The 27370-nt window shown below is 39.2% G+C and overlaps 2 protein-coding genes across 3 annotated transcripts; one reads left to right on the plus strand and one right to left on the minus strand.

Moving 5' to 3' along the window:
- Positions 1–656: 656 nt before the first annotated feature.
- On the plus strand, positions 657–8956 carry slc15a1b (solute carrier family 15 member 1b). The gene is made up of 21 exons (XM_053314312.1): positions 657–678; positions 1292–1433; positions 1980–2099; positions 2197–2296; positions 3368–3458; positions 3585–3668; positions 4215–4297; positions 4469–4555; positions 4646–4735; positions 4942–4986; positions 5090–5122; positions 5236–5324; positions 5704–5785; positions 5873–5989; positions 6088–6225; positions 6468–6514; positions 6725–6832; positions 6928–7042; positions 7131–7268; positions 7467–7574; positions 8693–8956. The coding sequence occupies exons 1-21, from the start codon at positions 672–674 to the stop codon at positions 8954–8956; spliced, it is 2088 nt and encodes a 695-aa protein (XP_053170287.1). The 5' UTR covers positions 657–671.
- Positions 8957–14310: 5354 nt separating this feature from the next.
- stk24b (serine/threonine kinase 24b (STE20 homolog, yeast)) lies at positions 14311–26373 on the minus strand. Of its 2 annotated transcripts, XM_053314305.1 has the most exons (12): positions 25682–26373; positions 22783–23013; positions 22371–22427; positions 21659–21712; positions 20835–20943; positions 20364–20521; positions 17334–17519; positions 17048–17196; positions 16697–16817; positions 16515–16583; positions 15448–15584; positions 14311–15362 (listed from the first exon to the last, which is right to left on the minus strand). In XM_053314305.1, exons 1-12 carry the CDS (start codon positions 25721–25723, stop codon positions 15326–15328), a joined length of 1350 nt encoding a protein of 449 aa, XP_053170280.1. In that variant the 5' UTR covers positions 25724–26373; the 3' UTR covers positions 14311–15325. The 2 variants fall into 2 exon arrangements, with proteins under 2 accessions (XP_053170280.1, XP_053170282.1); XM_053314307.1 differs by lacking the exon at positions 21659–21712.
- Between the last annotated feature and the right edge of the window lie 997 nt (positions 26374–27370).

Below are 27370 nucleotides of genomic sequence, written 5' to 3' on the forward strand. Positions count from 1 at the left end.
GGGAACCCTGCGATTTGGACACTCAGGAGCCCATCGACATATTTTGGGATTTAATTTTTAGAGGAATATTGTTTGTTTATTCATTCATTACACTTTTTTTTCTTTCTTGACATTTAAATTTGAATTGCTTAAATGTTCTTATTATTAACTCATAATTAAGCAATATTCAGAGTTAGTTTTGTTTTCTTTTGCATAGTGATTAATCTATTTGTTCACTTTGCTAAATGTCGCAATATTTATCTACATTAATATTCTTCACAAGAAAATGATGTGTGACTGATGAGAACTTATATTTGCAGACAGCGAACAAGGGAAGAAGAGCAAGTCAAAAAGTGTAAGTCTTTCTTATACTGTCTAGTATTTATAAAAATGTGCATAAGAGGAAAAAATTGTTATCAAAATGATGGTATAAAAAATGAAATTCCAGGCATTCAAGTGGATGGTTAAAAAAAACCCACAAAGTGTATATTGAATATGGGCTGTTGCATAATGGCAAACATAACTAACTTTAATTATCAGGAGAATGCAGTTTGAAATGCAGTTTTAGTATACAAGTTAAAATCTCTGTTACATTTTTCCTGTTCCTCTAACAGGCGGTTGTCTGTGGATACCCAGTAAGCATCTTTTTCATCGTGGTCAATGAGTTCTGCGAGCGTTTCTCCTACTATGGCATGCGAGGTGAGTCACTTTCTTTCTGGATCTGATGCACTTTAAACAAGAGATCTCCTTCAATCATGACACATCTTCATTCACATTTTACAAGCAGCCTCACTATTCTTATTTTGTAAAGATGTATTTTATTGAAAGATACTCACTCTTCAATATAATTGCAATTAGAAAGCATAGAAACATTTCCATTGAAACAAGGAAAAGGGGGAAATATATATGTATATAGATAAACACAAATATACTTACAATAAAAATATTAATATATATGTAATAATGATATATCAACTTAAATCAAGTAAAATAGTGATAATGACATATGTGATATATAACTGATAGTGAACCTAACCCATTGTAGATTTTAAACCTGTATGTTGTGTGTTGTACTGAAATATGTAGTATTGAACTGGCCTTGTTCAAGATTTTACATTCCACTCCTAACAAGGACTTTTGATGATTTCAGTACATTGTTATTTTTGCATGCAGATCTTTACTTGTAATGGAGTATTTTAACACTGTATTGCTGAGTATTTCTTCACCATTGCCTGCAGCTCCTTTTTTATTGCATCCCTGTTTATCATTACTTTCTCCCATCTCTCCCCCTCCTTCTCCCTATTCTCCGCAGCCGTGCTGGTGCTGTACTTTAAGTACTTCCTGAGGTGGGATGATGACTTCGCTACCACTATCTACCACACATTTGTGGCTCTGTGCTACCTGACACCCATCCTGGGAGCCATCGTGGCTGACTCATGGCTCGGAAAGTTCAAGTGAGTAGACGTCCTGTAGACGTCCGGATGACAGACTCCAGTCCCGTGTGACTCCAGTCAAGTGCTTGCTCATGTGGGAATGTTGGGTCTCTTTAAAGTTAAAACCTGAAGAGTTCGGTTTAGAACCTGCTCTATGTGTAAAGTGCCTTGAGATAACTCTGTTATGATTTGGCGCTATACAAATAAAGATTGATTGATTGATTGAGTTTCAAATCTTGCAGGCAAACAAAAATAATGGGTTGCATTTTGTCTCTAATGCAGCAAAATCCATGAAAGAAAATGTGCTGTACATATTGTGCTTCTCTCATTGCTGCATTCATATTTTCCATCCAGCTGTGCATATTAAATACTTCAAAGCTGTTCAGAGAGTTAGGGTTAAAGCATATCTTACAGAGTCAGCTGTTACATTTCATCCTTGGATTTTTGACCCTTCTCTATCTTATCTGTATCTGAACATGAGGAACACCTGTTTAACCCTTTCCTCCTCCTCCTCCTCCTCCTCCTCCTCCTCCTCCTCCTCCTCCTCCTCCTCTTCCCTCTGCACAGAACGATTGTTTACCTGTCCATCGTGTATACGCTGGGACAGGTCATCATGGCTATCAGTGCAATCCATGACATCACTGATACGGACAGGGACGGGACCCCCGACAATATGACCTTCCACATGTGAGTTGACCACACTCAGAACTGTGCAGCACTGATACACACACTCACAGACGCACATGTGTACTGATGTTGTGTCTGTGCTGCATTTTGTCCTTAGAGCTCTGTCCATGGTGGGTTTGTTGCTCATCGCCTTGGGAACAGGAGGTATCAAACCCTGCGTGGCTGCCTTTGGTGGAGATCAGTTTGAAGACCATCAGGTTAGATTTTGCTCAACGCCCTGATCACATTCACACAATTACACACAATCACACACAGTCACACACAATCACACCTAGAAGCTGCCTAGTACTCCAGTTGGGGTTAAGGGTCTTGCTCACAGATAATGAGGGAGGGGCCCAGCACTGCTTTTCGCTTTAGCTACCAAAATTTATCCTGCTGGTCCAGGGGATTGAACTGATTCCCAAGCTCACTTCTTTAACCCTTAGGCCACCACTGCCTTATAACATAAATATAGAGAACATAAAGATATAAAATAGATATTTAGAATTATATATTTAGATTACTTTCAAGAAGTTTCCTGTAAAAAATATGTTATATAGCTGTGAATTTAGAGTTCTAATTTTGTACGCTCCCAATTAAATACATGTGAAAAATTGTCCAATAATAAGTGAATAATAAATTCACTCAATAAAATCTGGTAATGATGTTTCTTGAATGAGGTTCAGTTACTCTCTTCCTTATAAGTATTCCCATATCACATATTTATTTTCAGGAACATTTCTGGGAAAGGTTTTTGTATTTGTAAAGTAAACTTTAAGGGAGTGAGATGAGATTCTTCAATTTACATATCAAATCTTAATTTCTTAACCCACTAAATTATCTAAAAATCAATGCTTGAAATGCTTGATGTTATATCCTTTTTCTCTTATTTGCACCTCTTCTAAAAAACTGTACACTGTGCAGTATAATGCTGATATTTACTGTAACAATACATACACAATACTATGCATGCACCACAACATATATGATAAAATGCACACATAGTGAGATGCAGCTAGATGTAAACATACACACACACATTAACCTTCCTCCTGCATAAATGCACACAGCCCACGCAGGATTTTATCTCTTTCTTGCCCACACAGAGCCATTAAAGACGCCTCACTCAGCTATTAGTGGCACTGAGTCAGCGCTTCTTTCATTTCAGCTAGTTGCTTATTAACTAATTACCACATCTGGAGTTTTACTACACTGTTCAAGGCCAGGGACAAAGAATCTTCTGACACACAGTACCAAAAACCTCTCGTTTATCTTCCTGTGTCCAATAGGAGAAACAGAGAAGCACCTTCTTCTCCATCTTCTACCTGTCCATCAATGCTGGCAGTCTGCTGTCCACTGTCATCACCCCCATCCTCAGAGGTAGGACTGGACACTCAAGCTGATTGCAGAGCATGGAATATAGCAAGTGAATGTTAGACAAACTGAATAAAAACACATTGGTGTGTGTGTGTGTGTGTGTGTGTGTGTGTGTGCTGTGCTTTCCAGCTCAGGACTGTGGTATTTACAGCCAGCAGAAGTGCTACTCACTGGCCTTTGGTGTCCCTGCCGCTCTCATGGTGGTCGCCCTGAGTAAGAAATCTTTTTATTTATTTTTTAACTTCACTGCAGTAGATTCACCTACACATCAAAACACAATATATTTGAATACTTAATGGAGGCCTGTAGAGATAAAACTGTGCAACTGTTTCATCAGCCAAAAGCAATAGGTTGAGAATATATTACATAATGTCATATGGGAGAATTTACCTTTTCTTTTTTCCTGTTCCAATGAAAGTAAGTAAGTTCAGGAACCACTGATGTACAGTTTTAAATCCAGAACTGTAAAGAGAGCAAATCTAATAGAGAAAGTTGTAATTAATGGGTTTATTTATTTCTAATCATTTATTACAAATAAGTAATACGTTATGTGTGAGAGAAGCTATAGCAAAAACATGAATGGCTTATCATTAAAAGCATTAATAAATGATTTACTACCCATTATGACATAAATCCTTTACTGCCCTCCATAAAGTTAGTCTTACCACAAAGATGCGTGTCGTACAGTAGATTCCTGATCATTTCCTATTGTGACAAATGCTCAGTTTTTCATATAAATGTGTTTGTGTGTGTGTGCAGTTGTGTTCATTATTGGAAGTGGTATGTACGTGAAGACGGCCCCTAAAGGCAACATCATGGTGAAAGTCTGCAAATGCATCGGGGTAAGAGGCTCCTGAATGATGCCAACATGTGCTGTTTTCACCTCCAAAAACTCATCAGATAGAATTTTGGAACACCACAATTAGTCAAACTTTAGTGTCCTTCAAGGCATGATATATTACTTACATGTTACAATGTTAATGTGATTTAAATGTCCTTTCTGCTGTCTGTAGTTTGCTATCAAGAACCGCTTCAGGCATCGTAGTTCTAGCTATCCTAAGAGAGAGCACTGGATGGACTGGGCAGACGAGAAATATGATGTAAGTGCAGGATAAGTGACACAAGTATATGCAGATACAAACTGCAAGCCACTTAGGACTCATAATCCCTCTTCCTGTTTTGTTTTCCAGAAACTTCTGATTGCCCAGGTGAAGATGGTGTTGAAGGTGTTGTTCCTCTACATCCCTCTGCCTATGTTCTGGGCTCTCTTTGACCAGCAGGTGACTATCAGTTTTCTTATCAATTTATTCTGTACCTGAATATCTACTGAGATCACTAATAGAAGATAGAAGATAGAAGTTTCCATCAGGTCTTGGATATACATGTTTCTGACCAAACTGCATTCAAAAATGTTTAAATTTGAAGTCCAGAAGTGTGCTTGCATAATTCAAAGGTAGACTAAATAAGAGCTGTGTGTTCTCCACAGGGCTCAAGATGGACTCTCCAGGCGACCACCATGGATGGTGACTTTGTAAGTGGTTTATTTTTCGTGCTGTTGCACCTCATGAGCTCAAACTAAAAAAAAAAAGTTTTATAGATGAGATTGTGTTCTAAGATTCTTCTTCTTTCAACAGGGATTCCTCATCATCCAGCCTGACCAGATGCAGGTGAGAGATTTTACTGACTTTGTTGTGGTGTTGATGATACCTGTCCCTACATGCTGTTGACATGAACTGATAGAACAGGCTTTAAAAGGAGTGTCTCGCCTTCTTCCCACCAGACTGTCAACCCTATCCTGATCCTGGCTTTGGTGCCAATCATGGACAGCTGCCTATACCCGCTGATTGCCAAGTGCAAATTTAACTTCAGGTGAGTTTCTTACATACTGTTTTATTCCTCTGTAATAAAACATTACGTTACTCATTAAGTCAAGGTCCAAGTACCAGATTTGTTCTGGAGCTTCTTATAGCCTTCACCAGTGGATGTTTTAAATACAACACACGTGTAGTTAACAACATGTGTAGATAACATAATCAATCATTAATTATCAGTTTATACAGCAGTTATGAATGTTTGATAAGAATATCCTCATAAATATGTTTATATATGTATATATATATAAAGGCTAAATGGGAATATTAAATATTAAAATAAAGTGTTACCCTTTCGGTCAGTCTTAGTCAATTGTTTAATGTAATGATGTACAGCTGTAGAAGAAGTCAAATGTGTGTGTGTGTGTGTGTTGCAGTCCATTGAGGAGGATGACTGTGGGGATGTTCCTCGCCGCTCTCGCGTTCATCGCTGCTGGCCTGGTCCAGCTACAGATCGATGTGAGTGAAACACACACCGGGCAACTTAACTAACACTCCTTACCTTATGAAGCATGATTCACACACACTGTTCAATTCCTCTTCCAGCAAACCCTGCCCAACTTCCCATCGAGCTCTTATTACCAAGTCAAGTTCACCAACATGCTCAACACACCACTGACCCTCCAGTTTGGAGCTGAGAGTTTAACCATGGAGTCTTACCAGGTACTCCAACAACATAACACTACATAAGACTATCCCAAATATACCTCAACTAGATCTGTTCTTACTCACTGATATTGACTGATCTTTTTTTCCTATAGGCCAGTGATGATTTCGTGAACTTCAATGAACCATTGCAACTGAATCTCGGTGGTGAAACTACAACGTTCAATTTAGATGATGGCACTCGGAACACCATTGTCATCTTTGAAAATGGGCTCACTCCGTACGCTCAGAACGTGAGTGAGGCTGTCAGATAAGAATTATTATGTTCATCCATGGATTACATGATGGTTCACTGTCAGTTAGAAACCTCATCTCCTTATTTCATCATTTTTATTATTTCTCATAAATCAATGCTTTTGGTCACCCTTTACATCTGTCTCTGGGTTTTTACACATTTTTAACCAATGAAAAGTGTTATGTATAGTTTTGGACATACAGGGATGATATTTAACTTCGAGTATCTTTCTATCTCCAGTTCACAGACCTCTCAGCAAAGCCGGAACAGGGCGTTAATTCAATCAGGTGAGTTTCAAATTGTTTTAGAGGATAACATTCATGTATAATTAGGGCCTTAGGAGTCCCCTAATGTTATGGTGTAGTAATTAGTTGGCCAGTCTTATCATTAACAAGCTAGTCCTAAAAGATCCACCGTTAAAATTTGACTCAACCAATAATGTGTCCCACTTTAAGATTGATTTCTCATCTATTGTGTGCTGTTTTCTCCTTCCTCAGATTTCTGAATGGTTATAACACAACTTTAAATGTAACTGTGGGCAGTCTGGACTTCGGTGCCATCGCCTCCAAAGACGTGTCAGAATATCTTGGGATATCCAATGGAAAGTAAGACCGATATTTTCTGATATTATATTGTAAAACCTGCAGTAATGGCAGAGAATATTCTCAGCTCTGACAGCTGTTGTTCTTGTTGCTCTCAGTGCACAGTTCCTGATCAAGGATAGTTCTGGACAAGAGTGCCAGTACACCCAAACACTGGGCTTCGGCAGCTCTTACACCTTGATCATCCCGCCAACGTTCGCTTTTGGACAAGATGTAAGTCGTTTAAAGATATTCAATCATATTTTAGAGTAGTTTGAATGTAACCTTTTGACTGACATCTTGGTTTCTGTCTGTCCTTTAGTGTGCAACTGGTATCAACCAGGTGATGTACATTCAACCTAACACGATCCACATGGCCTGGCAGATTCCTCAGTATTTCCTCATGACTGCAGGAGAGGTGGTCTTCTCTGTCACTGGCCTGGAGTTCTCCTACTCACAGGTAGAGGGTGCTTTCATTATACAGTATAGCTGACAACACCTCAAAAGCAATTTGGAAACAGCTGTAATTTGGACTCACATGTTTTTCATAGTTATTCTAGTTTTGTGGCTAAAATAATAATAAAAATGCTATCACTATTCATCATTTCATCATTTGTTATAATGTGTAGCTTTATTTGAATCTCCCTTTGCTCTCCAGGCACCCAGCAACATGAAGTCTGTGCTGCAGGCTGGTTGGCTTTTAACTGTCGCTGTAGGTAACATCATTGTGCTGATTATCGCCGAGGCTGCAACACTCTCAGAGCAGGTGGGTGGATTACATTTAACCTCTGGTAGACACATTTTGTCTGCACTGACTTTGGGCAAGTGTTTATAATTTATAATTTATGTATGGGCCGATGGTGTTATTTTGTGTCCATGTGGTTTAGTCAAATTTAAAGGGGTTAAAATGTGAAAATAAAGGTATGCATAATATGCACACATTCTTTTTTTGTGGACCCAGCATCAAATTTCTGCTTTTAATCCATTCTGAGAGAATATATTAGAGGATTATGGCAAAAATGTCTAAGTGGTGTAACTTTGTACCAAATAATTTAACTTGCTTAAAAACAGTAAATTGTCAATAAAACACCATATCAACTAGTTTGGCATGATCTTACATTATAACTTTTTATATTAAATAAAGGTAATGGGAAAATGTTTGTTCTAAATATGACATTTCATCTGGGGAATCATGGAGATCAAGAAACATTTCCATTTTTTAAATGAAGTCATTATTAGTATAAGTCCACTTAAATACACTGTAGGTGATAAAATATTGAATATTTATCATTTGTTTGTGGTTACATCATTTGACATTTTCAGGAGCATTCAGTCTTACTTTTGGTAAAAAGAATTGCTCATCTTACCAACCCCCTTTGTCACTGAGCTTTTTATATTAATAATGCATCACATTACTACTTTTACTCTGGAGTTCCAGAGATTTTTAGCGTGCTTTAGTTAATTGTTTTGGTTTTTGGTGCCAGTAACTGTACTTTTGGCAGCTGTTTTATCCAACAAGCTCTAAAAACCTATTGTACATTACCTGCTCAGCACCAAACAGCAGCCAGTTAGCATCTAGCTGGTGAACTTAGTGGAGCCTTTAGCTGCTTGAGTGAAGAACAGAGCTAAAAGGAGAGAGACTATTGGAATTACAGTCAGTCCATTCAGAAACGACTAACTGAAAAATGAATGCTAATGTTTCACTGTAAATTCTGAATGTGTAAATGGGTAAATGTTTGCTAAGAAGCTCGACATATCAACTTTATCCTTTAATAAGTAGGTATTTTAAGGTTTTGGGAGATACTTTTATTTGTAGAGATGAGAATGAGATAGAGATCCTTCAGGTTTAACTCCAAATGAACACTGTGTTTTTCTGTTCTCTAGTGGGCCGAGTACATCCTCTTCGCCTCTCTACTGCTTGTAGTGTGTGTCGTCTTTGCCATCATGGCCTATTTCTACACCTACATCGACCCCGCCAAGGAAGAAGCCCAGTTTGCCGAGCACGAGCCTGAAGACAAGAAGAAGAGGAAGAGCTTGGAGATGGACAAGAGGAACTCGGTTGAGCACCGCAACGAGGACAGAAGGAGTTCTGATTCCAGCTCCGACTCCAGCTCTGATGAGAAGGAAGACAAACAGACCAAGATTTAAACAACTTTTACTTCTTTATATACAAATGTAGCTTGGTTCTGTTCTTGGTTAGTGTCTGAGAGTTAAGTCTGGCACTGCTGGGCATGTAGTGGTTAGAGTGAATGGAGGACTTGAGTGAGATGGTAGTGAAGTGGGAAGAACACACAAATAGGGCTTATATGGTTAAGTTCTTAGTGGACAGTGTTAGTGAAGGATCTTAGCAGGGATAACTCAAACCTTCCTAAAAAAAACAAACTTTTATTGCCAGTTAAAAATCTTCAGTTGTTATAGGTTATTTATAATGAAAGTGCCTGGATCTTTATCCATTATTAATTTGTCTTTTTCTGTGTTGTAAATTTATTTTTATAATGATTTATTTTGCACTGTGTCACAACATCTTGATGTAATTTTTTGGTTCATGTAGTCTGTCGTAATGTACCGGCGTATATACACACTCATAAAGAAACCATTCCAACATTTGTATTTATTTCCAGGCACAGTGTTATATGTGGTGTAAACTATTGTCACTGTTTTATATGTATATATATATATAAATATGATGTTTTCATCTGTTCTGGAGTAAAATCTAACATCAACAGCTGCTTGTTCAGTCATGAAATGTTTCATCATGTTTTACATTCAAAAGCAGAGGGCCTTTTGGCTCCAGAGAATATTCATGGCTGTTCATCAAACTACTTCAATAAAGAGGCTAGCAAGGTGTTTGAGAACAACACTCACACCTAAAGTATTATCAAAAAACATCTGTATCAGGAACATCATCATTTGAAATAAAGTTCTTTTTCTGAATACAAAACCTTGTTTTTCATATTTAGTATGCAGATAGATACTTCCTGATGAGGTATTCTTTATAAAAGATGTTTTAGTAGCTCAGGGTCAACATCAGCCATGACCTGACCTGGACCGTCAACACCACGATGATGGCCAAGAAGGGATTTCAAAGGCTTCACTTCCTAAGGTGCTTGAAGAGGGCACGCCTCCCACAACAGCTGCTGGTGAGCTTTTACAGGTCAGCCATTAAGTCAATAGGTCACCATTTCTGATGGTCACAGAGTTTGATGTAACACCGGTTAAAACAAGGGAAAATATATTTTTTCAGACAATACTTGCATAAAATATTACATTTCTCTGAGGTAATGAGTATTCACCTTTTCCACTATCATTACACATCCTTACCAACATATAGAAATTATTATTACTTAGATTTTGTTTTTAACATAAGACTGTTTTCATTAGCAACTAGAGCATACTTCACAATGTGATTATACATGTAAAGCCTGACCTTTTCATGCATTGGGTCCACTATATTATAATTTTTATCTGTGTATCTGTGTGCCTATATAAAAAAATGTCAGAAATCCCATTATCAATATTTATACTGACTTTGTTAACCAGTGGTGTGTCATCATGCATTATCTCATTTAAAAAAACTGTCTTGACTTTTCAGCAGCGCCACAGAATGAGACAGCAGAGGTCATTGGAGCCGCCTGAGGCTACAGGTACTCTCATACCTTCTGATTAACCCTTTCATGCCTATATATGCATATATTTCAATTAATGTACAAATAAACAAACATATTTCTGCTTCACTTTCTTTAACATTTGTCATTTACATACACCATCTCATTCACACATGGCCTAACTAACCTTGGTTATATGGATCTCATTTCAAACTACTAACTGACTCTACTACACTCGTAAATGATCATTTAGTCAACTGCATAAAAGCCACATTTGAAATATTTACTTTACAGCTGAGCACCGTTAGGACAGTCAGCAGCAAATGAGATTTGAGACACCTACAGCTACCGGGACTCACACTTTCCAATGAACCCTTTAAGACATTTGCCCATAACACGTGGCCCCTGGTTATGTAGAACTAATATCAGACAACATTCTGACTTTTAAGGTCAACAATGAATGTCGGCTCAGCAGTGGAAAACAACAGACAAAACCAGAAGGAGGAATCAAAATTTCAGAAGAGCATGGACACCAAGTCACACATGCAGGACACAAGTGTGTTTGGGAAATATATATTCTTCTCACCGCTTTAATCTATGAGCTTGTGTCTTTTGGCAAGTAAACTATTAAAAATCCCCTCAAAACATGTTTTAACCCTTACTGTATATACTGTTCATATTCTGACTTAGTCTCTACACACCTATTCATATTCATACATTTCCCATCAGTCATTAATATATGATTGATTAATCCTTAATGAAGCTGTCAGAGAGCAAACTGTGTATTCTATATAGTCAGTATATTATAATCCAGGAGAACATTTTCATATAATATGAATACAACATGTTTTAAGGTGATTCTTGATTTTTTTTAAATAAACACAGGCCAAATTTGTACATTTGTATATATAAAAATGTGTATCAGCTGCACACACAAAAAAGATGCATTTTGTTTCCATTTTTGTAAACTGTGGATCACATTAGGAAAAGTCCAGAAAATAATTTGACTATATATTTTTTCCACAAATGCATCACCTTTTCCTTTATTAAAAATGACACAGTCAGTGAAGAAGTTTTCCTGTTGGATAAAAGATGTCTCCTACTTCACTGTAGAGTTTATTCTGTGTTTGTTCTCTGGATCCTTCAAGTGTCCTCATCACACCTGTGTAAGTTAAATAGCGTCCCCCTGTGGCAGAGAGAAGGGAAGTGAAGGGAGAGGAGGTAAATGAGGCAAACCTGTGAGTATAAAAATGACAGGGTTGGAATATTTGTGTATTACTCTCCTGCCTGACGCCCACATTTTTGAATTAGAAGTAACTATTTCAGCCCCTGCGCCTGCGCTACACCGTGATCGGCACCATACTTGTTGTGAATTCACTCTACTTAAACTCAGATTATCAGTGAGTACAGAGAAATGTTCCCTCTTCAGCAGGTAAACATGAAAACAAACTGTTCACAGTGAAGCTCAAACATCCAAGTGGAGGAGGGAGAAGCAGAACCCATTTTTAGTTACAACTTGTAAACCTTCATAATGTCTGGTTTATTTAGCAACCCAAATACTGTCCCTGTTAATTGCACATCAAGTGACTTATAATAATATAATAATAGCATTAGTAAGTGTGTTTCTATCTGTTAGATACTACTTAATTGTCTTTATTAGGTTGTGGTACTGATAAAGGAACAAAGTACACATTGATCAAGTGTTTGCAGTGAATGATTTATCAACAGTGGCAGATTGAAGTTATGGCTGCACCTTTTTCTGGCTCTCCTACCAATATGATCAAAAAAAGAGAGAACCGACATGAGTACAGACATGAACATGGTTTCCTGTAACATAACTGTTCAGTCTTCAAGCTGCACTTTATCATAACTCAACATAGAATCATTTGACATCAGTGACATTTTCAGTTAATCAACTTTGAGAATAAATAGTGTGCAGTAATGTCTTCATTAACTATTAAAGTAGATCAGAGTAGTGTGATGCTGGGAGTTCTCACATACTGAAGCAATGCTTTCTTCAATTTTATTAGTGACTACAGGTCTCCCTCATGCAAACACCCACAGGAAGAACTCCTGCTTGGTTGGAATAAAAACCTGCAGCAGACACATGGCCCTCCATGGGATCGTTTGGACATGCCTGGTACATATCAAAATGACCAGTGACATCATAATCATCCAATCATATTCATGTGTCAAGAGCTCATTATTACAAAGGAAAAAAAACATTAATATGAATACAGGGATTATAAAATGTCACAAATGACACATTGAAGTGAAATGAGGTGAGTGCAGTACATTAAGAGGACACTAGGGGGCAACAAACGTTATTAAACATTTAGTGTGTCAAATACATTCAATTTAATAGTGTGTTATTCTGAGGGATGCCTGTAGTCCCTGTTAGTGCAGCTGTTACAGATGTTTAAGAGTTTACAAAAGTAAAGATGGTTGTAGACTGTCATGTTATTCTCAATAAATCCCCAGTGATGTAATGTTATATTTCACAAAATGAGACATAAGCAACACAGTGTTCTCAGTTAGCATTAGATCTTTATTTCTCATGTCACTTTGAAAGCTTACAAGGAGCTTACATTTAACTTGGGAATTCTCAAATGACACAAGCAAAGATTATATACAGTACTATAAACTGTCAGCTATGATAAAGGAGACCAAATGTACACATTTTGTAGTTATTTCTGTAGCATATGTTTTTTCTGTAAGGTATAGATTTTTTTTTTTGCCAGAGGCAGGTGCCTATATCCATAAAGCATTCCATAATCCATACTTAACTCTTTGCAGTTATAAAAATATCAGATATTTCTTAATTTCTTTCAATCCCTGTGTTGACAAGTGCGTCTTGATGCAACTCCTCAACATTATTGCTGCATTAGCACAGTAGTAAATTCTGGAACTCTTAAGTAAACATATAGAGTAAAACATGGCTATTAGCAACTTTTTTGTTTTTTTGTTGTTTTTTTAATCCTCTTACAGGTTTATTTAAATACTCGACACACTTTCAAAGTGCAAAAAAAACTGATCTGAAATTAGAAAAAAAAAAAAGGTGCAAATCATACTACAAACATCTGGTGAAAGCATAAAAGAGGACATGGCACTTCTAGCACGGTGTGGAAGTGAGAACTGAAATGTTCAGGAGAGTGAGGTGTTGATTTCTGCAGCTTGGCTCGTCCTGATCTACCCCGTTTAGTTAGGTTTTTTGGCCGTGAGCGTGTGTGTCGTGATGCGATTGCCTACGATGGTCCTTGCCACTTTTTTTTTTAACTCCTCGCCTCCACTTGAGTTTCTAAGTAACGCGAAAGATAAATTACAAGCAAAAAAGGAAAAAAAAAATACTTCATGATATCAGGATCCGATCGTCCGTAGTGGTTCCCCCTGGTAAATGTCCTCGGCTCCACTCAATATTATTTATTACTCTTGTTGTAAACTACAGGCGAATTATAATTCATATATATAATCTGCCTTTATCAAACATTTAAAGAGCCGCTGCTGACATTGATCTACCTTCATTCTTGTCCTAAACAATTTAAAAACTGACTTAAATTGTCTAAACGTAAATACAGGTAGGAATTCTTCCCTCGACTACGAAACAAAGGAAGAGCTCCTGCCTCTAAACACAAAGTAAGCTTAGTATCGTCGTTAGTTGGAGGATTCAGCAGTGTGATTGAAATGGAAGATTGGAACTCAGTCACTTTGAAAGAAAAAAATGCTGATGAAAATACTGAAAGTGGATTTCACTCAAGGACGAGTAAAATAATAATAATAAAAAAAAACGAGACAAAGTATCTGATGAAATGCCGTAACGTAGATGTGTGTATCTCAAAAAGGCAAGGCATTTTCTGTTCTTTCTGTTGGAGTAACGTTTTGAAATCTTTAAATATCTACTTCTTTTTTTTTTTTTTTTTTAAACATTATCAATATCTACAAAATGCGCATGACCATTTTGTACACAGTGATTCATTTCCCCGCAATGACAACTTGTAATCATGTACAGCATGGCGACCCCCCCCCCCCCCCTTCCCCTTCCCCCTCCCACTGCCTCGGAGGACAAAGTCCACTTAAAGCACTTTACCTGAGGTTTCATTAAGAATGCTGCAATTTGCCTGAACAGGGAGTCTTAGAACGCACGCGAGATCACACACACACACACATACACATACACATACAGGCAGGCACACACACACACACACACACACACACACACACACACACACACACGCTCGCAGGTGTCTGCACACATGTTGTACAGTCAAGCACGCACGCACACACGCACACACACACATACATACACGCAGCTTGCACACTAAGATAATATCCCTGCAGGTTCATCAAGCATGCTTTTCAGAGGTTCCGGGGATATGACGCCTGCATTAAGAGGGGGACTGAAGTCTTGTCTTGGTTTTTTTTTGGCGGTGGGGGGTTGGGAGGGGGTTATTTCAGCTCTCCTCCATGTGGAGACTGCGGTGTGAGGCTGGAGAAGTCTGGCATACACAGAGCTCAGAGTCTGACTTGGCTGTTTTTTTCAAGCGGGTTGCTCTGACTTTATGTCCCATCACTCCAGGGTCAACAGCAGGCTGCTTCAGTAGCTTCTGCTGCCCCTCCCCCTCCTCTTCCTCTCCCCCCCATGAACTTCTCCTCTTGTAAGTGACTAAAAGAAGCTCTCCAGAGTTTCTGGTTTTCCTCCTTTCGAGTGTTTGGAGTTCAATAATTTTTACAGGCTAGGTTAGCGCGCCCCCCCCCCATGCTCACAAGGGAGGCCAAACACGGTCAGCTGGTATTGAATGATGTGACCCCTGACTCTTAACCCTCTGACCTGGCTGTGGTGTTGGGGGGGAAGGTGGAGGGGGAGGAGGTGGAGGGGGGGCCTGGGAGAGCAGAGCTGGGCCGGAGAGCCGGGTCACTAAGGGGAGGAGGAGGACGTCGTGCCTGTGGAGAAACTGTGAAGAAAGAACAGAAGGTTCAGGGTCTGCTTCAGGATCTGGGGTTGTGTGATAGTGGTTCTGTTGTGTGCACAGCTGGTACCTCTGGAGCCTGTGGACCATGTGAGCCACCAGGGAGTCGGCGATGCCGGGGTAGGCCTCCTCAGCCAGTAGGATGGCCTCTCTCAGCTCGTCCAGGACCATGGGGTTCCCGTTCACCTGCTCCTGTCTGGCCTTCAGCTGGCAGTTAGGACACAAACAGGTATGTTTTAAATACGACTGTCCCACAGGAGAATACAGTCCCCAAGCAGAGCAGTCACCCATTAACTTCAGAAATGTTTGAACCTCTAGGGAGAGTAAATCAAGCTCAAATAGTTTACTTTTAATTTGGAAGAGTCATCTCAAGGACCCATCAAGGAATCCTAGACCCACTTCTTTAAAAGGCTACAGGAAACATGAAAAGGTTTTTTTTTTGGGTGTTAAAATTTGATGCAAATTAAATGAAGAGGACAACAGAAACAACAAAGACGTGGTCTGGATTGCTACGGCGACATGACTCCATGTAAAGGTGAGAGGAAACCCACAGCTTCACACTAACACCACACCAACAGGAAAGTTTAGTGTCTGGCATGAATGAACTCTGAAACACTGATGGTGATAAATCCACACAGATGTACTTCACAGAATTCTGTCAGCGCTAATTAGACCAGTGACTGTCAATCACCCAAGTAGCTGTGAGCCATGTTGACGCTGCTGTGATGAAAAACTGATTTAACGCTTGAAATAAAAGGATATAAACAGATCAAAGAAAGCAATTAATGAAATCAGCACAATCATAATTAACACATATGAGCTGATTATTTCCCTTGATTTGTCATTTGGTCTGAAACACATCCTACAATCCATGGCTCCAAATGTCTGATTTTATCCAAATTAAAAAGGCAGCAAATTAATCACAAATAAGAAGTCATCCAAATGTGTGTTTCTGATAATCTATTTTGAGTTTTTTTTTTTAAATCACTAAGAATCTGAGTTTCAGCCACAAATTACTGCACCTGACAGCACTTTTGAGGCTCTTGTGTACAGTTTGTAAATTTAAAAAAAGTGTTCCCACTGAGTGAGCAGCTGAGTGTGAAGGAGACTGATGTGTGGCCAGATGGAGCTCTTTACCTCGGCTAATGCAGGAGAGATGACTGTGCCCAGGCTCTGTGAATAAGGCCTCTTTGGAATGTCTTTTGTCTGTGAAGAGACAGAACTGTGAGAACTGGAGGATACATTTTTTATATAATCTCATCTCTTGTGAAACTGCACATTTCTTCTCCCGCAGTGAGATGACCCAAATGATGCATCACCTCTGTCGCCCCCGACTGTCCCTCCCCGTTCTGCAGCTTCTTGGGGTCCTTCTCTCTGATGGTGAAGATCCAGTCGTCGCTGCCAAAGTCGTTCCCACCTGACGCCTGCCCGTCCTGCTCTCTGATTGAACAGGTGAGAAATGAGGCTTTGAACATTTGGATTTTGGATGAGTAATGAAGTCGTGCGTGTGCTTGAGGCTCACTGTAACTAATGTGGGAGGATGAGTGGCTGCTGTTGTGTACATTTTTTACTAAAGCACTTTCTAAAATAGCTGCTTACAAAGTAACATGCAGGAACAACTACATAATAAGCAGTAAAAATGATTGTGAACACCGTAAGAATAAACTTACGAGTCAGACTCATCAGAACTGGACTCTGTGGTTCTGGACTGCTCTGCCTTCCACCTCTTGTACTTGTCCACCAGCTCAGTCAGGTAGGAAGTCTTTTTCGCATGGCGAACAATCAGCTTATGCTTCAACAGCTCTTTGGCAGTTGGCCTCTGTGGAAATAAGGAGAAGCGAGCGTGATGAGCACATGATGCAGTCAGAGGGGGGGGGCAAAAAAAGCACAGCGGCTCTGACTATTTCCTGAGATCAGAACAGATACCTGAGCTCAGTGAAGACAGGCTATACTTACAAAACTGGGCTCTTTGTTGAGACAGGCCTCCACAAACTCCTTGAGCGGTTTGCTGTAGTTGCCCTCCAGCGTGGGCGGGTTGTTCTTTGGGATGAGGAATAAAACCTTCATGGGATGGAGTTCTGAGTGGGGCGGCTCGCCTTTTGCCAGCTCGATGGCTGTGATGCCCAGAGACCAGATATCAGCCTAGAATACAAACAGAGAGACACTATAATAATATTCTGTCATCATTTACACTTGTCTTATTCTACTACATCTAAATTACTTCATAGTTTAAGTGTTAAAAAATAAATCCTCCATCTGAGTAAAAGTTAGAAAGTAGTTTCCGACTTTAAATAAAAAGTTGGTTACATGCTGCTGGAAATAACTGTGCGTCTCAATAGAAGCAGCACATACTGTAAACCACTGTTGTCATAGTAACGCAACACACTTCCTGGACCGATTTTTCCAGGCTCACAGCAGCAGAAATAGCAGCTGTCGGAAAAGGGAGCTTTCATGTTTGTTTTTTTCCACCAAGAATAAAAGTGAAAGAAATGCTGACACATCTGAACACAGAGTGAGAGGAGCAGAAACAACTGAAGTCACAGTGTGCAGTGAGAGAGATGTAGCTGTCAAACCTGAATGCCTCATCTGCAGGGAAACACTGTCACATGTGGCACTGATGCTAAGTGAGACATCTTGAGACAAAACACCTCAATGAGTAGCTGATGATTTTTGAAAAATAAATGTTAAAATCTAAATGAAAAACTAAATGTCTTGGACTTGTGAAAAGTAAAGCAGTTCCTCACGCATGAATTCTGGCAGCTTCAGTCAGGATTATATGTATTTTTATATCTCTTTAAGCAGTGTTTCCCCTAGAAATTTTTGTAGCAGCGGTGCTGTGTGTCGGTAACCTAGCAACACTAGGGGCGTCCAGGGGTATGCTCTCCCGGGGGGGGAAAAAAAGGGCTGCAACTAACGATTATTTTGACAATCAATTAATCAGTCGATTATTTTTTCGATTAATCGTTGAATCGGATAAAAAAAAATAAAAATAATTTCCACCCCTTCATTCAAAAAGAAAACATTATTTCAAATTGACAATGCAAAAAAGTGCTCAAATATATAAATAATAATTTAAACAAAACAACTAAATGTTAACAAAACAACATATGCAACACAAAAAGAGGTATTTTCTGTTGTTCAGTCGACCTGAGCTGTTGGAACAATAAATAAAAGATCAATAATAATAATGTAGTTTATTTTTGTAGCAGTTTTACTTTTACCATCATTAGGTTACCATACAAACTATGTGCGCCAGATTCCCCTGCTGCTCTCCTCCTCTCCTACTGCTGACTGTGAGATCTGAGCAGGTAGAAGCTGATAGTTCACTAACTATAACCAGGGAGCACACTGCAACAAGGTTAATGATCCACACACTGACATTATATCATTAATAAGATGCGCAAAAGCCATAGAAAACACTTTCTAGTTTTATGTAGTGGGAATTGCTCCTAAACTTTAGAAGATTTAGGTGCGACTGGTCTAATAAGCAGCAACACAGATCTATCAGGACGCTGTGCTCTCACACACGCTGCATTGATACACACACACACACACACACACACACACACACACACACACACACACACACACACACACACACACACGCTCAGTCACTCTAGTGCGTGCTCTTGCTTGCTCACTCCAGATTCCGGGAGATTGTCTCATTTGCGGGCATCAAGGAGCCACTATCAATATGCGGGAGACTCACAGGACGTCCAGGAGAGTTGGGTTGTGTGCTTTTATCCTCCCCCTATTTCAGTAGCTTATGAAGGGAGGGGGCAGGTTGTGTTATGAAGCCTACACTGAAGCCAAAGGCGAAGTTATATGCTTAACTAGCTGCTAGCAACTTTTAATGAAATCGAGCAAGTGATCAAGCACAGTCATTTTTGCAGCGGCGCATACTTTTATATATATATTTTTCAAGGAATTCTTCAAATGTGTGCTGGGTTGGAAAGAAATGTGTTTAACAAACCAATGAATAAAACGATATATTATGATAAAATAATATACACTTTAAGGCTGTTAAACTAATGTGTTCACATATGGTAACACCTATATAATTTACCTATAACACCTATTCAACTCTATATTTTAACCCTCAACATAAATCAATTGATGTAGAGCCAAAAATGTAACTGCAGATGTATTGAAAGTATTTTCAATAACAGTTAAGTAGCAGTAATAGTATGAATTGTTCTTTACATATAACCAGTGAGGTATGATGTCCAGTTTAGTGGACAGATGATTAATGGTCATTTCCTCCCAACATAAAATCCATACAATTTTATTACTCCTACTTTATGTTGCCAAATTGTATTTACCTGCAAAAGCCTCCTACTATACAAGGACTGTAAATATGAGCTGCATGACATTTCTTGCCTTCTGTTGGCCATCCTGGTTTTGAGAAATTTGTGTCAGCCTCAACATACTAGCCAGTGAGTGAGTGGCTGGTAGTGTAAAAGATAATAATAATAATATGGCGGCAGCTGTCTTAGCACTTAGAGTCCAAGACAAATTTCCCTTCGGGGACAATAAAGAATCTATGTATCTATGTATCTATGTATCTAATGAATGAGTGTTCTCTGTGGTGGCTGCTGTACAACTATAACATCAAAATGATCATATACAAGAAAATAGCTTTTAAATAGCTGTCCATTGTAGTGACTGCTATATATTATAGCATGCTTTATATTTATATATTGTTGAGTAATCTCTATGAAGGGGATTATGGTTTTTTTAATAATATTAATGGTTTTTGTAGAGCTGAAATTATGTTATTACTCAACAGACAAGAATTTAATCTGGAACTATTTTGATAATCAATTACTTATAGTTATTTTTCATGTAAAAATGCTAAGAATTTGTTTAATGTTCTGCTCTCAAATGTTCACAGCTAAAGCAGGCTGTAGACTGACAGCAGAGAACTATTCTGACAGAGGAATGGAAATCAATGAATGTAGTATGGCTTACTGTCTGTAATCTTACCTTTGAGTCGTATGCTGACTGTTTGATGACCTCGGGGGCCATCCAGAAGGGCGTGCCCACAAAGGTGTTGCGTTTGATCTGTGTGTCGGTGAGCTGGCCCGCCACCCCGAAATCCGCCAGTTTCACCTCTCCTTGCTCGGACAGCAGCACGTTGGCAGCTGTGGAGGGGGGGGGGGGCGGCGCACTGAATGAGACGCTGCTCCACATCTTAACACACTTCTGTCAATACTGTTAGTCTGCATCACCAATGTATTTAATAACAAGGAAACAACTGTCAAAAGCCTTTTAGTGAGCTGCTGCAGCGTCCACATCAATTCCCCACTGACATACAAACTGTATAATGAATGAAAGCGTGAGTGGATGTCAATACCATTAACATGCTATGTGATATTTCGTGTGTGCTCACTGCTGTCATTTAGTCAGCTGAAGCCTGTGTCCTCTAATAGCAGCATTTTCACTCAGTCAAGCTACCTTTGATATCTCTGTGGATCTTCTTCTCAGAGTGCAGATACTCCAGACCCTTGAGGATCTCTCTCAGGATCGTGGCAATCTGGGTCTCATCCAGAGCGCCGGGCTCCATCTTTACAACAGAAAACAACAAAAAAAAAGAAAAAGAAAAAATATTTGATTAATTTCAGACAGTGACTCCATTTTAAGTGGTTATTAATTCTACAGAGCGGACATTGCAGCAGCAGCACTGTAGTAACTTTTCTCAAGCTAAAAATACAACTTAGCATCAGAGTAAACAAGAACAGCTCACCTAAAATGTCATCGGGTCATATTACTTTCTTAAAGGCTAAAAATTATTTTATTAAGCTCCAAAAATGCATTAAAAACACATCAATGAGTCACACTGTAGTTTATTTTGACTCAGTTCCACACATACACACACGCACAACCCAGACACACACACACACACACACACATACACACACCTGCCCTGCTGACAGAAATACTTGCCAAGAGCACCAAATGTGGATTAATCCACCGCTAAAAATAGTCCCTGACAAACGCGCTACTTCCTCCTGTTTGAGTAATGTTAAAAACCACAGTAAGCAGCTGTTTTAAGAGATTAATTGGCCTTAAAAAAGAAAAAAGAAATGATATGTGTGTGAGTCTTTTTAAAAGATTTATACCTTCAATATGCACCAATGATGTTGCGATTGCTAGAATTTGTTGACTTAATAGCGTTCATCTTATGGAGCTCAAAGCAAAAAAAAAAAAAAAAAAAAAAAAATCATATTTGAATGAAACAATGACTAAGTGTCAGAGCAAAATGATATTTCCTTTCTTACTTTTCTTTTCCCTCCATTTTTCCTTTCCGTCTTTCTATTGGAGTCAGCGTCCAACTGTATTTCCATACAAAAGGAAAAGGAAACTGTTCACATTGAGGTCTGTGGATTATCAGAAGTAACTGTCTCTCTCTTTAGAAGAAGGCATATAGAGACAGGAAGGAGATTTGAGTTTGTGGAGATTTGGGCACCACATACCAAATCTCACAGAGCTCATATCTCCAAAACTAAACAAATGTCACTAAACCAGCTCAGTAGAAATGTATCAGAAAGCAGATTCTGGCTACATTAATGTGTTGGACCTTACTACATTCCTCAATAACATACCTGCTTCAAGCCATACACACTTATTCACACATTAATGGATCAGAGCACTGAGGACTACACTACATGAGATCTTCACATTACATTAGCAGTATTCAAAACATGCAAGTGTGTGACAAATCTACTCAAAACTTCATCTCTTTCAGCACTGGCTGTAATACACTCTAATAGTTTTCCACTGGCTGTGTTATATTGTTTTTGTGGGGTGCTTCTGACTCAGTATTTGGGATCAAAATCAAGAAAATAATTCATTATTTTTAGCAACACTTTAAAGGTGAGTCAGCTTTGAAAAGTAGTATTATGACACCTGCATGTTTGTTCATGTGTGGGGGCTCATCTTATACTTTAACATCTAACAGAAAGAGAGTATGGACCTCAATGAATCACTCACCAAATCTAATGCAGAGCCTCCGCCTAAATACTCCATGATGATCCATAACTTTGTGTCCTGTAACAGAGGGAGAGGAGAGAGAGTGAGTGAAAGGAGGTCGTTATGTACTTTGCTGCATTTGTAGAGGAACATCTGCAGCTTGTTTCATTCAGGTGGTTACTGGCTTTGCTTTGCTGCGAGCTGTCAGGAGCCTCACACCCTCCTAAACAAGTCATGATGACACTAATAAGGGCTTGGTGGGTGTCTGAAGTCGTCTGAGGCTAATCCCTTTTTAATTTAGGATTAATTATAGAGGAAAAAAGTGGGCAGGAGGGAGAGAAATCCTTTTATGTCTCATCCCATTTGCTTGCTTTTTGGTGGTTGGACTCGAAGAAAAAGAAATAAGCAGATACTTGGAGTGAACTGGCATCACCTTTAGGTATGAACCGTAGTACTTGGTGACGAAGGGGCTGTCGCACTGACTCAGCACTGTGATCTCCTGCTGGATGTCCTCGATCTCATCCTCCGCCTCTTCTAGGTCGATGATCTTGATGGCCACCACTTTCTGGGTGCGATTGTCGATGCCTTTGAACACCTCGCCGAACGAGCCCTTGCCGATTCGCTCCAGCTTGGTGAACAGCTCCTCCGGGTCCGCTTTGACATTCTGGTGGTGATTGGGGAAGGGGAGGGGGGAAGCGGGAGAGGGAGGAAAGGGAAGGCGGATTAAAAAATAAATAAAAGAAAGAAAAAAGAAAGGAAAGGAAGAAAAGAAAGAAAGAAAGAAAGGAGAAAAAAAGGAATGTTTGAAAAGAACTGAATGTTTGGGGAGTAAATAGGAAACACCAGCAGGGTAGCATTCTTACAGGATACATTAATTCACTCATTGCAGCACCTTGTGTTTTGTGTGCACAGTAAAAGAAAGACGCACAGGAAGAATGAAAGGGAGAGAGTGTAACAATTGGATATGACGCAGGTTAAAAAAAAGTTATTACTCACATTGAAACACCTAAATACTCTCCAGACATGTGTGTTTTCCATTTTACATTAGTGTTATAATATCAGGGTGGAATTTGCCAGAATTGAACTGAGCTCCCCTGCAGACAAGCTTATGTCACCTGTAGTTTTCCTGCCTCTTTCCTGATTTTCTTTGCTTTGGGACAGATTGTGTGCTATCGTTGTAAATGAGCTGGGATGCGGCAGCAAGAAAAAATTCTCAACAGCTAAAACAACTGCCAAAAAGAGACTGCTGGCGCTCTGATGCAAGGTTAAGACATAATTATAACTCCTCGAGGCCAGGCGGACTGGGAGGCAAGTCGTTTTTGCATGATTTCGGGTGGTCAGACAAAAAAGGTGTTTATTACTCAAGGGGGGGAGAAAGAAAAAAGAAGCTGAAAATGTGTTCTGTGAATCCAATGACGAGGCATATTTCCTACTTTTTCTGGGGTAGCGTGTGTATCTGAGTGTGGAATGAAAAAATAAAAACCCTAGTTGAACGCCGCAGGAAGTGAACTAAAATGAGTTAAATCTCCAGAGGCTGTTTTGTGGGAAACACAGAATTCAAGCGCTGACAAAAACAACTTCCTTTAATGACCCTTTTTTTTTTTTGGAGGAGAGAGAGAGGGAGAGGGGGTCAATATGCATGGTTTAAAATGGAATTCTTATGTCACTGAAAAAGAAGAAGAGATTTATTCAAGAAGTTAAAACAGGGATTCCTCTTAAGTAAGTGTGGTACAGAACAGATGGAGACATGATGATGAAGTGATGAGTTATATTTCACTACAAAACAACCACATGCTTTGTTTGGGAACATGGGTTCAAATTGGAAGAAGAGCCTCCAGTCAAACTGAGGGTAATACTGACTGTTGCTGCCAAATTTATAACTTTACATGTAGACCTGTGTGTGGAGGATTTACTAAAAAATTAAACTGATGAGCCAAAACTTTAATTCCACTCTGCATTTCTTAACCCGACTTCTTGTTTCTTGCTACAATTTAGAAAGAGTTATTATCTTCTAAGTGGCCTGAAGGCTTTATTTAGTTTACTTTAACAGTCTGTCAGCCACTGATTAATCCCCCCTCACACTTCTTCCTTCCAAATCTGCACACAAGCCTGCACGCTGCATAGAATCTGGTGCATGAGGCAGTATACATAAGGAACAGTTATCTCCTCTAGTTATCTACCCAACACAATTATCCCCTATAGGCACAATCCTAAAGATAGCAGCAGAGGCAGGAGCAGGGCTCATGTGTGCAGTGTCTTTGCACGGGGAGACGGAGAGTTTTATTGCAGTGTTTCCCAACCTGGGTCAGAACCCCCCCCCCCCCCCAGAAAAAGTGGTTGCTGGATTAATTAAAAGGGGGTTATGATATGATACAGAAAAAACAACATTTCAGACAAAGTAAAAGTAATGATTGTTTTCAAGGTTTCTCCTAATGTCTGCTTCATTTTCTGTGGATTTATTTGTTATACCTCCTCAGGCTTCTTAACATTATTCAATCAAACCAAAATAAGTCCTCTATCTAGAGCTGTAAGTAGGGTTGTGTATCGGTAATCAATACTTTAAAAAGGTATCTACTGAAATAAATTGATATTACCAAGTAGTATGGAAACGTTTCCTGTCAAATGATACCTGCAATTGATCCTTTTTGCACCCAGAGCTAGAAAGTATGACTATTTGTATGGACTTGCTCACAGCTAATCAATGCAAGCAGTCTTTGATTAATACTAATAATTTGAAGACGTTCAAAATGCATTTGTGTAAAAATCTAATCATTTAGATGTGGAGGAGTGGTGGCATTTTATGTAATTTAATGCTTCTATTCACATGATGGGTATTAATGATGTACTCAAATGGTATCGGTATTGCTTTAAGGGTACTTGGATTGGGGGTACCTAGCTGTAAGGGGTTGTCTATTGATCAATCAGTCACTCATACATTTAACTGTAACATGTCACAATGGGTCGCAGGTAGACATTGCTTTATTTTGAAGGGTCACACAGAAATAAGGATGGGAAACTCTGCTCTGTTGCTTTCTAATGAGTTCATGTTGCTGTTGCACAGATGTAGCAGACCTGCTGTCAGCATCATCATAACAACATGAGCAAGTATGAACCATGACAAAATAAGAAAGATGTACTAACTTGCTGCTACGTCACTGTTAAACGTCCCTCGTTCATTACAGTTTAGGACTTTACACATTTTTAGTTGTTAGTGAACACACTCAGTGAGATAGATAGGTGTGCAGTCACAGTGCACAAATACACAGCAGGGGAGGCAAAGAGTGAACATTGCGTCCTAGCAGTGGCTCACATTAAAAAGATGTTGAGCTTACCTGCATCCCCGGCAGGTTACTCTGGACAGGAGAGTGGGCCATGATGATGCTAATCCTCGTCCGACAACGCCGGGCTGTGAGCTCCTCGATTCGGCTTAATGTTTACACTCCCGGCTGTTAGCAGTCCTCCAGGCCTATTGAAAAAAAAAGTCTGACCGTGTAATGTAACTCTACGCAGAGAGAAATATGTCCTTTCTCACACGCGCTGGTGTACCAAGTCACCCCCCCCAAAAAACCCAGCTGAGCCAGCCAATAGACTAATGCTAACTCCGAAGCTGCAAACAAGAAATCCGCAATGTTAGCGTGCTAACCAACAGGCTAACAGCGCTAGTTAGCTAGAGCGCGTTAAATCCGTTTTCCCGCTCTTCAGAAGTCCTCCCGTTGCAACAATTCTCATTCCATGAAGACGTAGCAATAACTATTTATTTCACAATGACCTCGGTGTCACTTTCTCAAAGCCTATTCTCTCGTTATTGGTGTTGTCAGACAGCTAGCATGGTTAGCTTGCTAGCTCGCAGGCGACCAGACAAACGCTCCGTCAGCTGCGGGTTGGACTCAAAAGCGGTCACCTCCTCGTTTTATCTCCGCACTCACTTGTCTCCAGGAGCTCTACAGGTCTGCCATCTACGGCAACGATAGCTCGCCACTGTTTTTGTTTCCTCCCTCACTTTCGTCCCGGACTCTCGGCCATCTTGTCGGTGCTGTGACGCCTGGCTGCTGGGCGGATCCGGATCCGGAGCAACAACAACATCCTGACTGGTTCCAGTAAAGGTGAACCTGTGCTGCTGCCAGGTGTGTCTGAGCTCCACAACCTATTCATGTCAGCATTACATTCATCTATCTATATCTGTGTTAAACAGTGCTGCTTTAAATGAGCTGAGAATCACAGCATCACATCTGACAGGCTTTTATTCTGGTGACTAAGTGCTAATAAGATAGACTAGTGAATGAATGAGTGAATGAATGAATGAATAAGTTTCATTTTCATGTCTGCTCATTTACATATTACATTAGTATTAGGGCCACAATGAGAGATGATATTTATTTTGAGATTACAATAAAAAAGTCTTAATATTTTGGGGGAGAAGCTGTGATATTACAATAATAAAGTTGTAATATTTCGAGAAAAAAAAGTCACAATATTTCAAGAAAAAAAGTCAAAATATTTCAAGAAAAAAAGTCATAATAATTCCATTAGATAAGCTGTAATATTGGATATATTTATTTATACTTTATAAAAAGCTATATATACTATAGCTATACTTTGAGAAAAAGCTATCTGATAAAATACAAGTCTATTACAAAAAGCAGTACAAGTTCAAGAAAACAGTCATTACTAGAAAAAAGACTATTAGACTATAGACTATTTTGAGAAAGTTGCAATTCTATAAGAAAAAAATTGTAATTCTTTGAGAAATGTTTCAAGAAAAATGTCATAATATTACAAGGAGGACAAAAAGTATTTCCAATAGAAAAATGCCATAATGTTACAAGAAAAAAGTAGGCTACAAATGATATGAGGAAAAAAGTCATAATATTTCAAGAAAACAGTAATATCAGATGTAACCACTGGTAGGTAGTCTTGCAGTTGAGCTGCATTTCCTCCTACATAAAAGAGGTAGTTTCTTCTAGACTGTCTGGTTCTTTCTTCAAATTAGATACAGTAGTTTGCACAATTGTTTCATGTCC

This window comes from Scomber japonicus, chromosome 24 (assembly GCF_027409825.1).
Source record: "Scomber japonicus isolate fScoJap1 chromosome 24, fScoJap1.pri, whole genome shotgun sequence".
Lineage (NCBI taxonomy): Eukaryota > Metazoa > Chordata > Actinopteri > Scombriformes > Scombridae > Scomber > Scomber japonicus.

Coding starts and splice junctions, on each gene's coding strand:
- slc15a1b (XM_053314312.1), top strand. Junction 6,515..6,724: donor CAGGGCGTTAATTCAATCAG/GTGAGTTTCAAA, acceptor CTCCTTCCTCAG/ATTTCTGAATGGTTATAACA. Junction 7,043..7,130: donor CGTTCGCTTTTGGACAAGAT/GTAAGTCGTTTA, acceptor TCTGTCCTTTAG/TGTGCAACTGGTATCAACCA.
- stk24b (XM_053314305.1), bottom strand. CDS start 25,723: ATGGCCCACTCTCCTGTCCAGAGTAACCTGCCGGGGATGCAG. Junction 16,584..16,696: donor GACAGTCGGGGGCGACAGAG/GTGATGCATCAT, acceptor GTCTCTTCACAG/ACAAAAGACATTCCAAAGAG. Junction 15,363..15,447: donor ATGGTCCACAGGCTCCAGAG/GTACCAGCTGTG, acceptor CTTTCTTCACAG/TTTCTCCACAGGCACGACGT.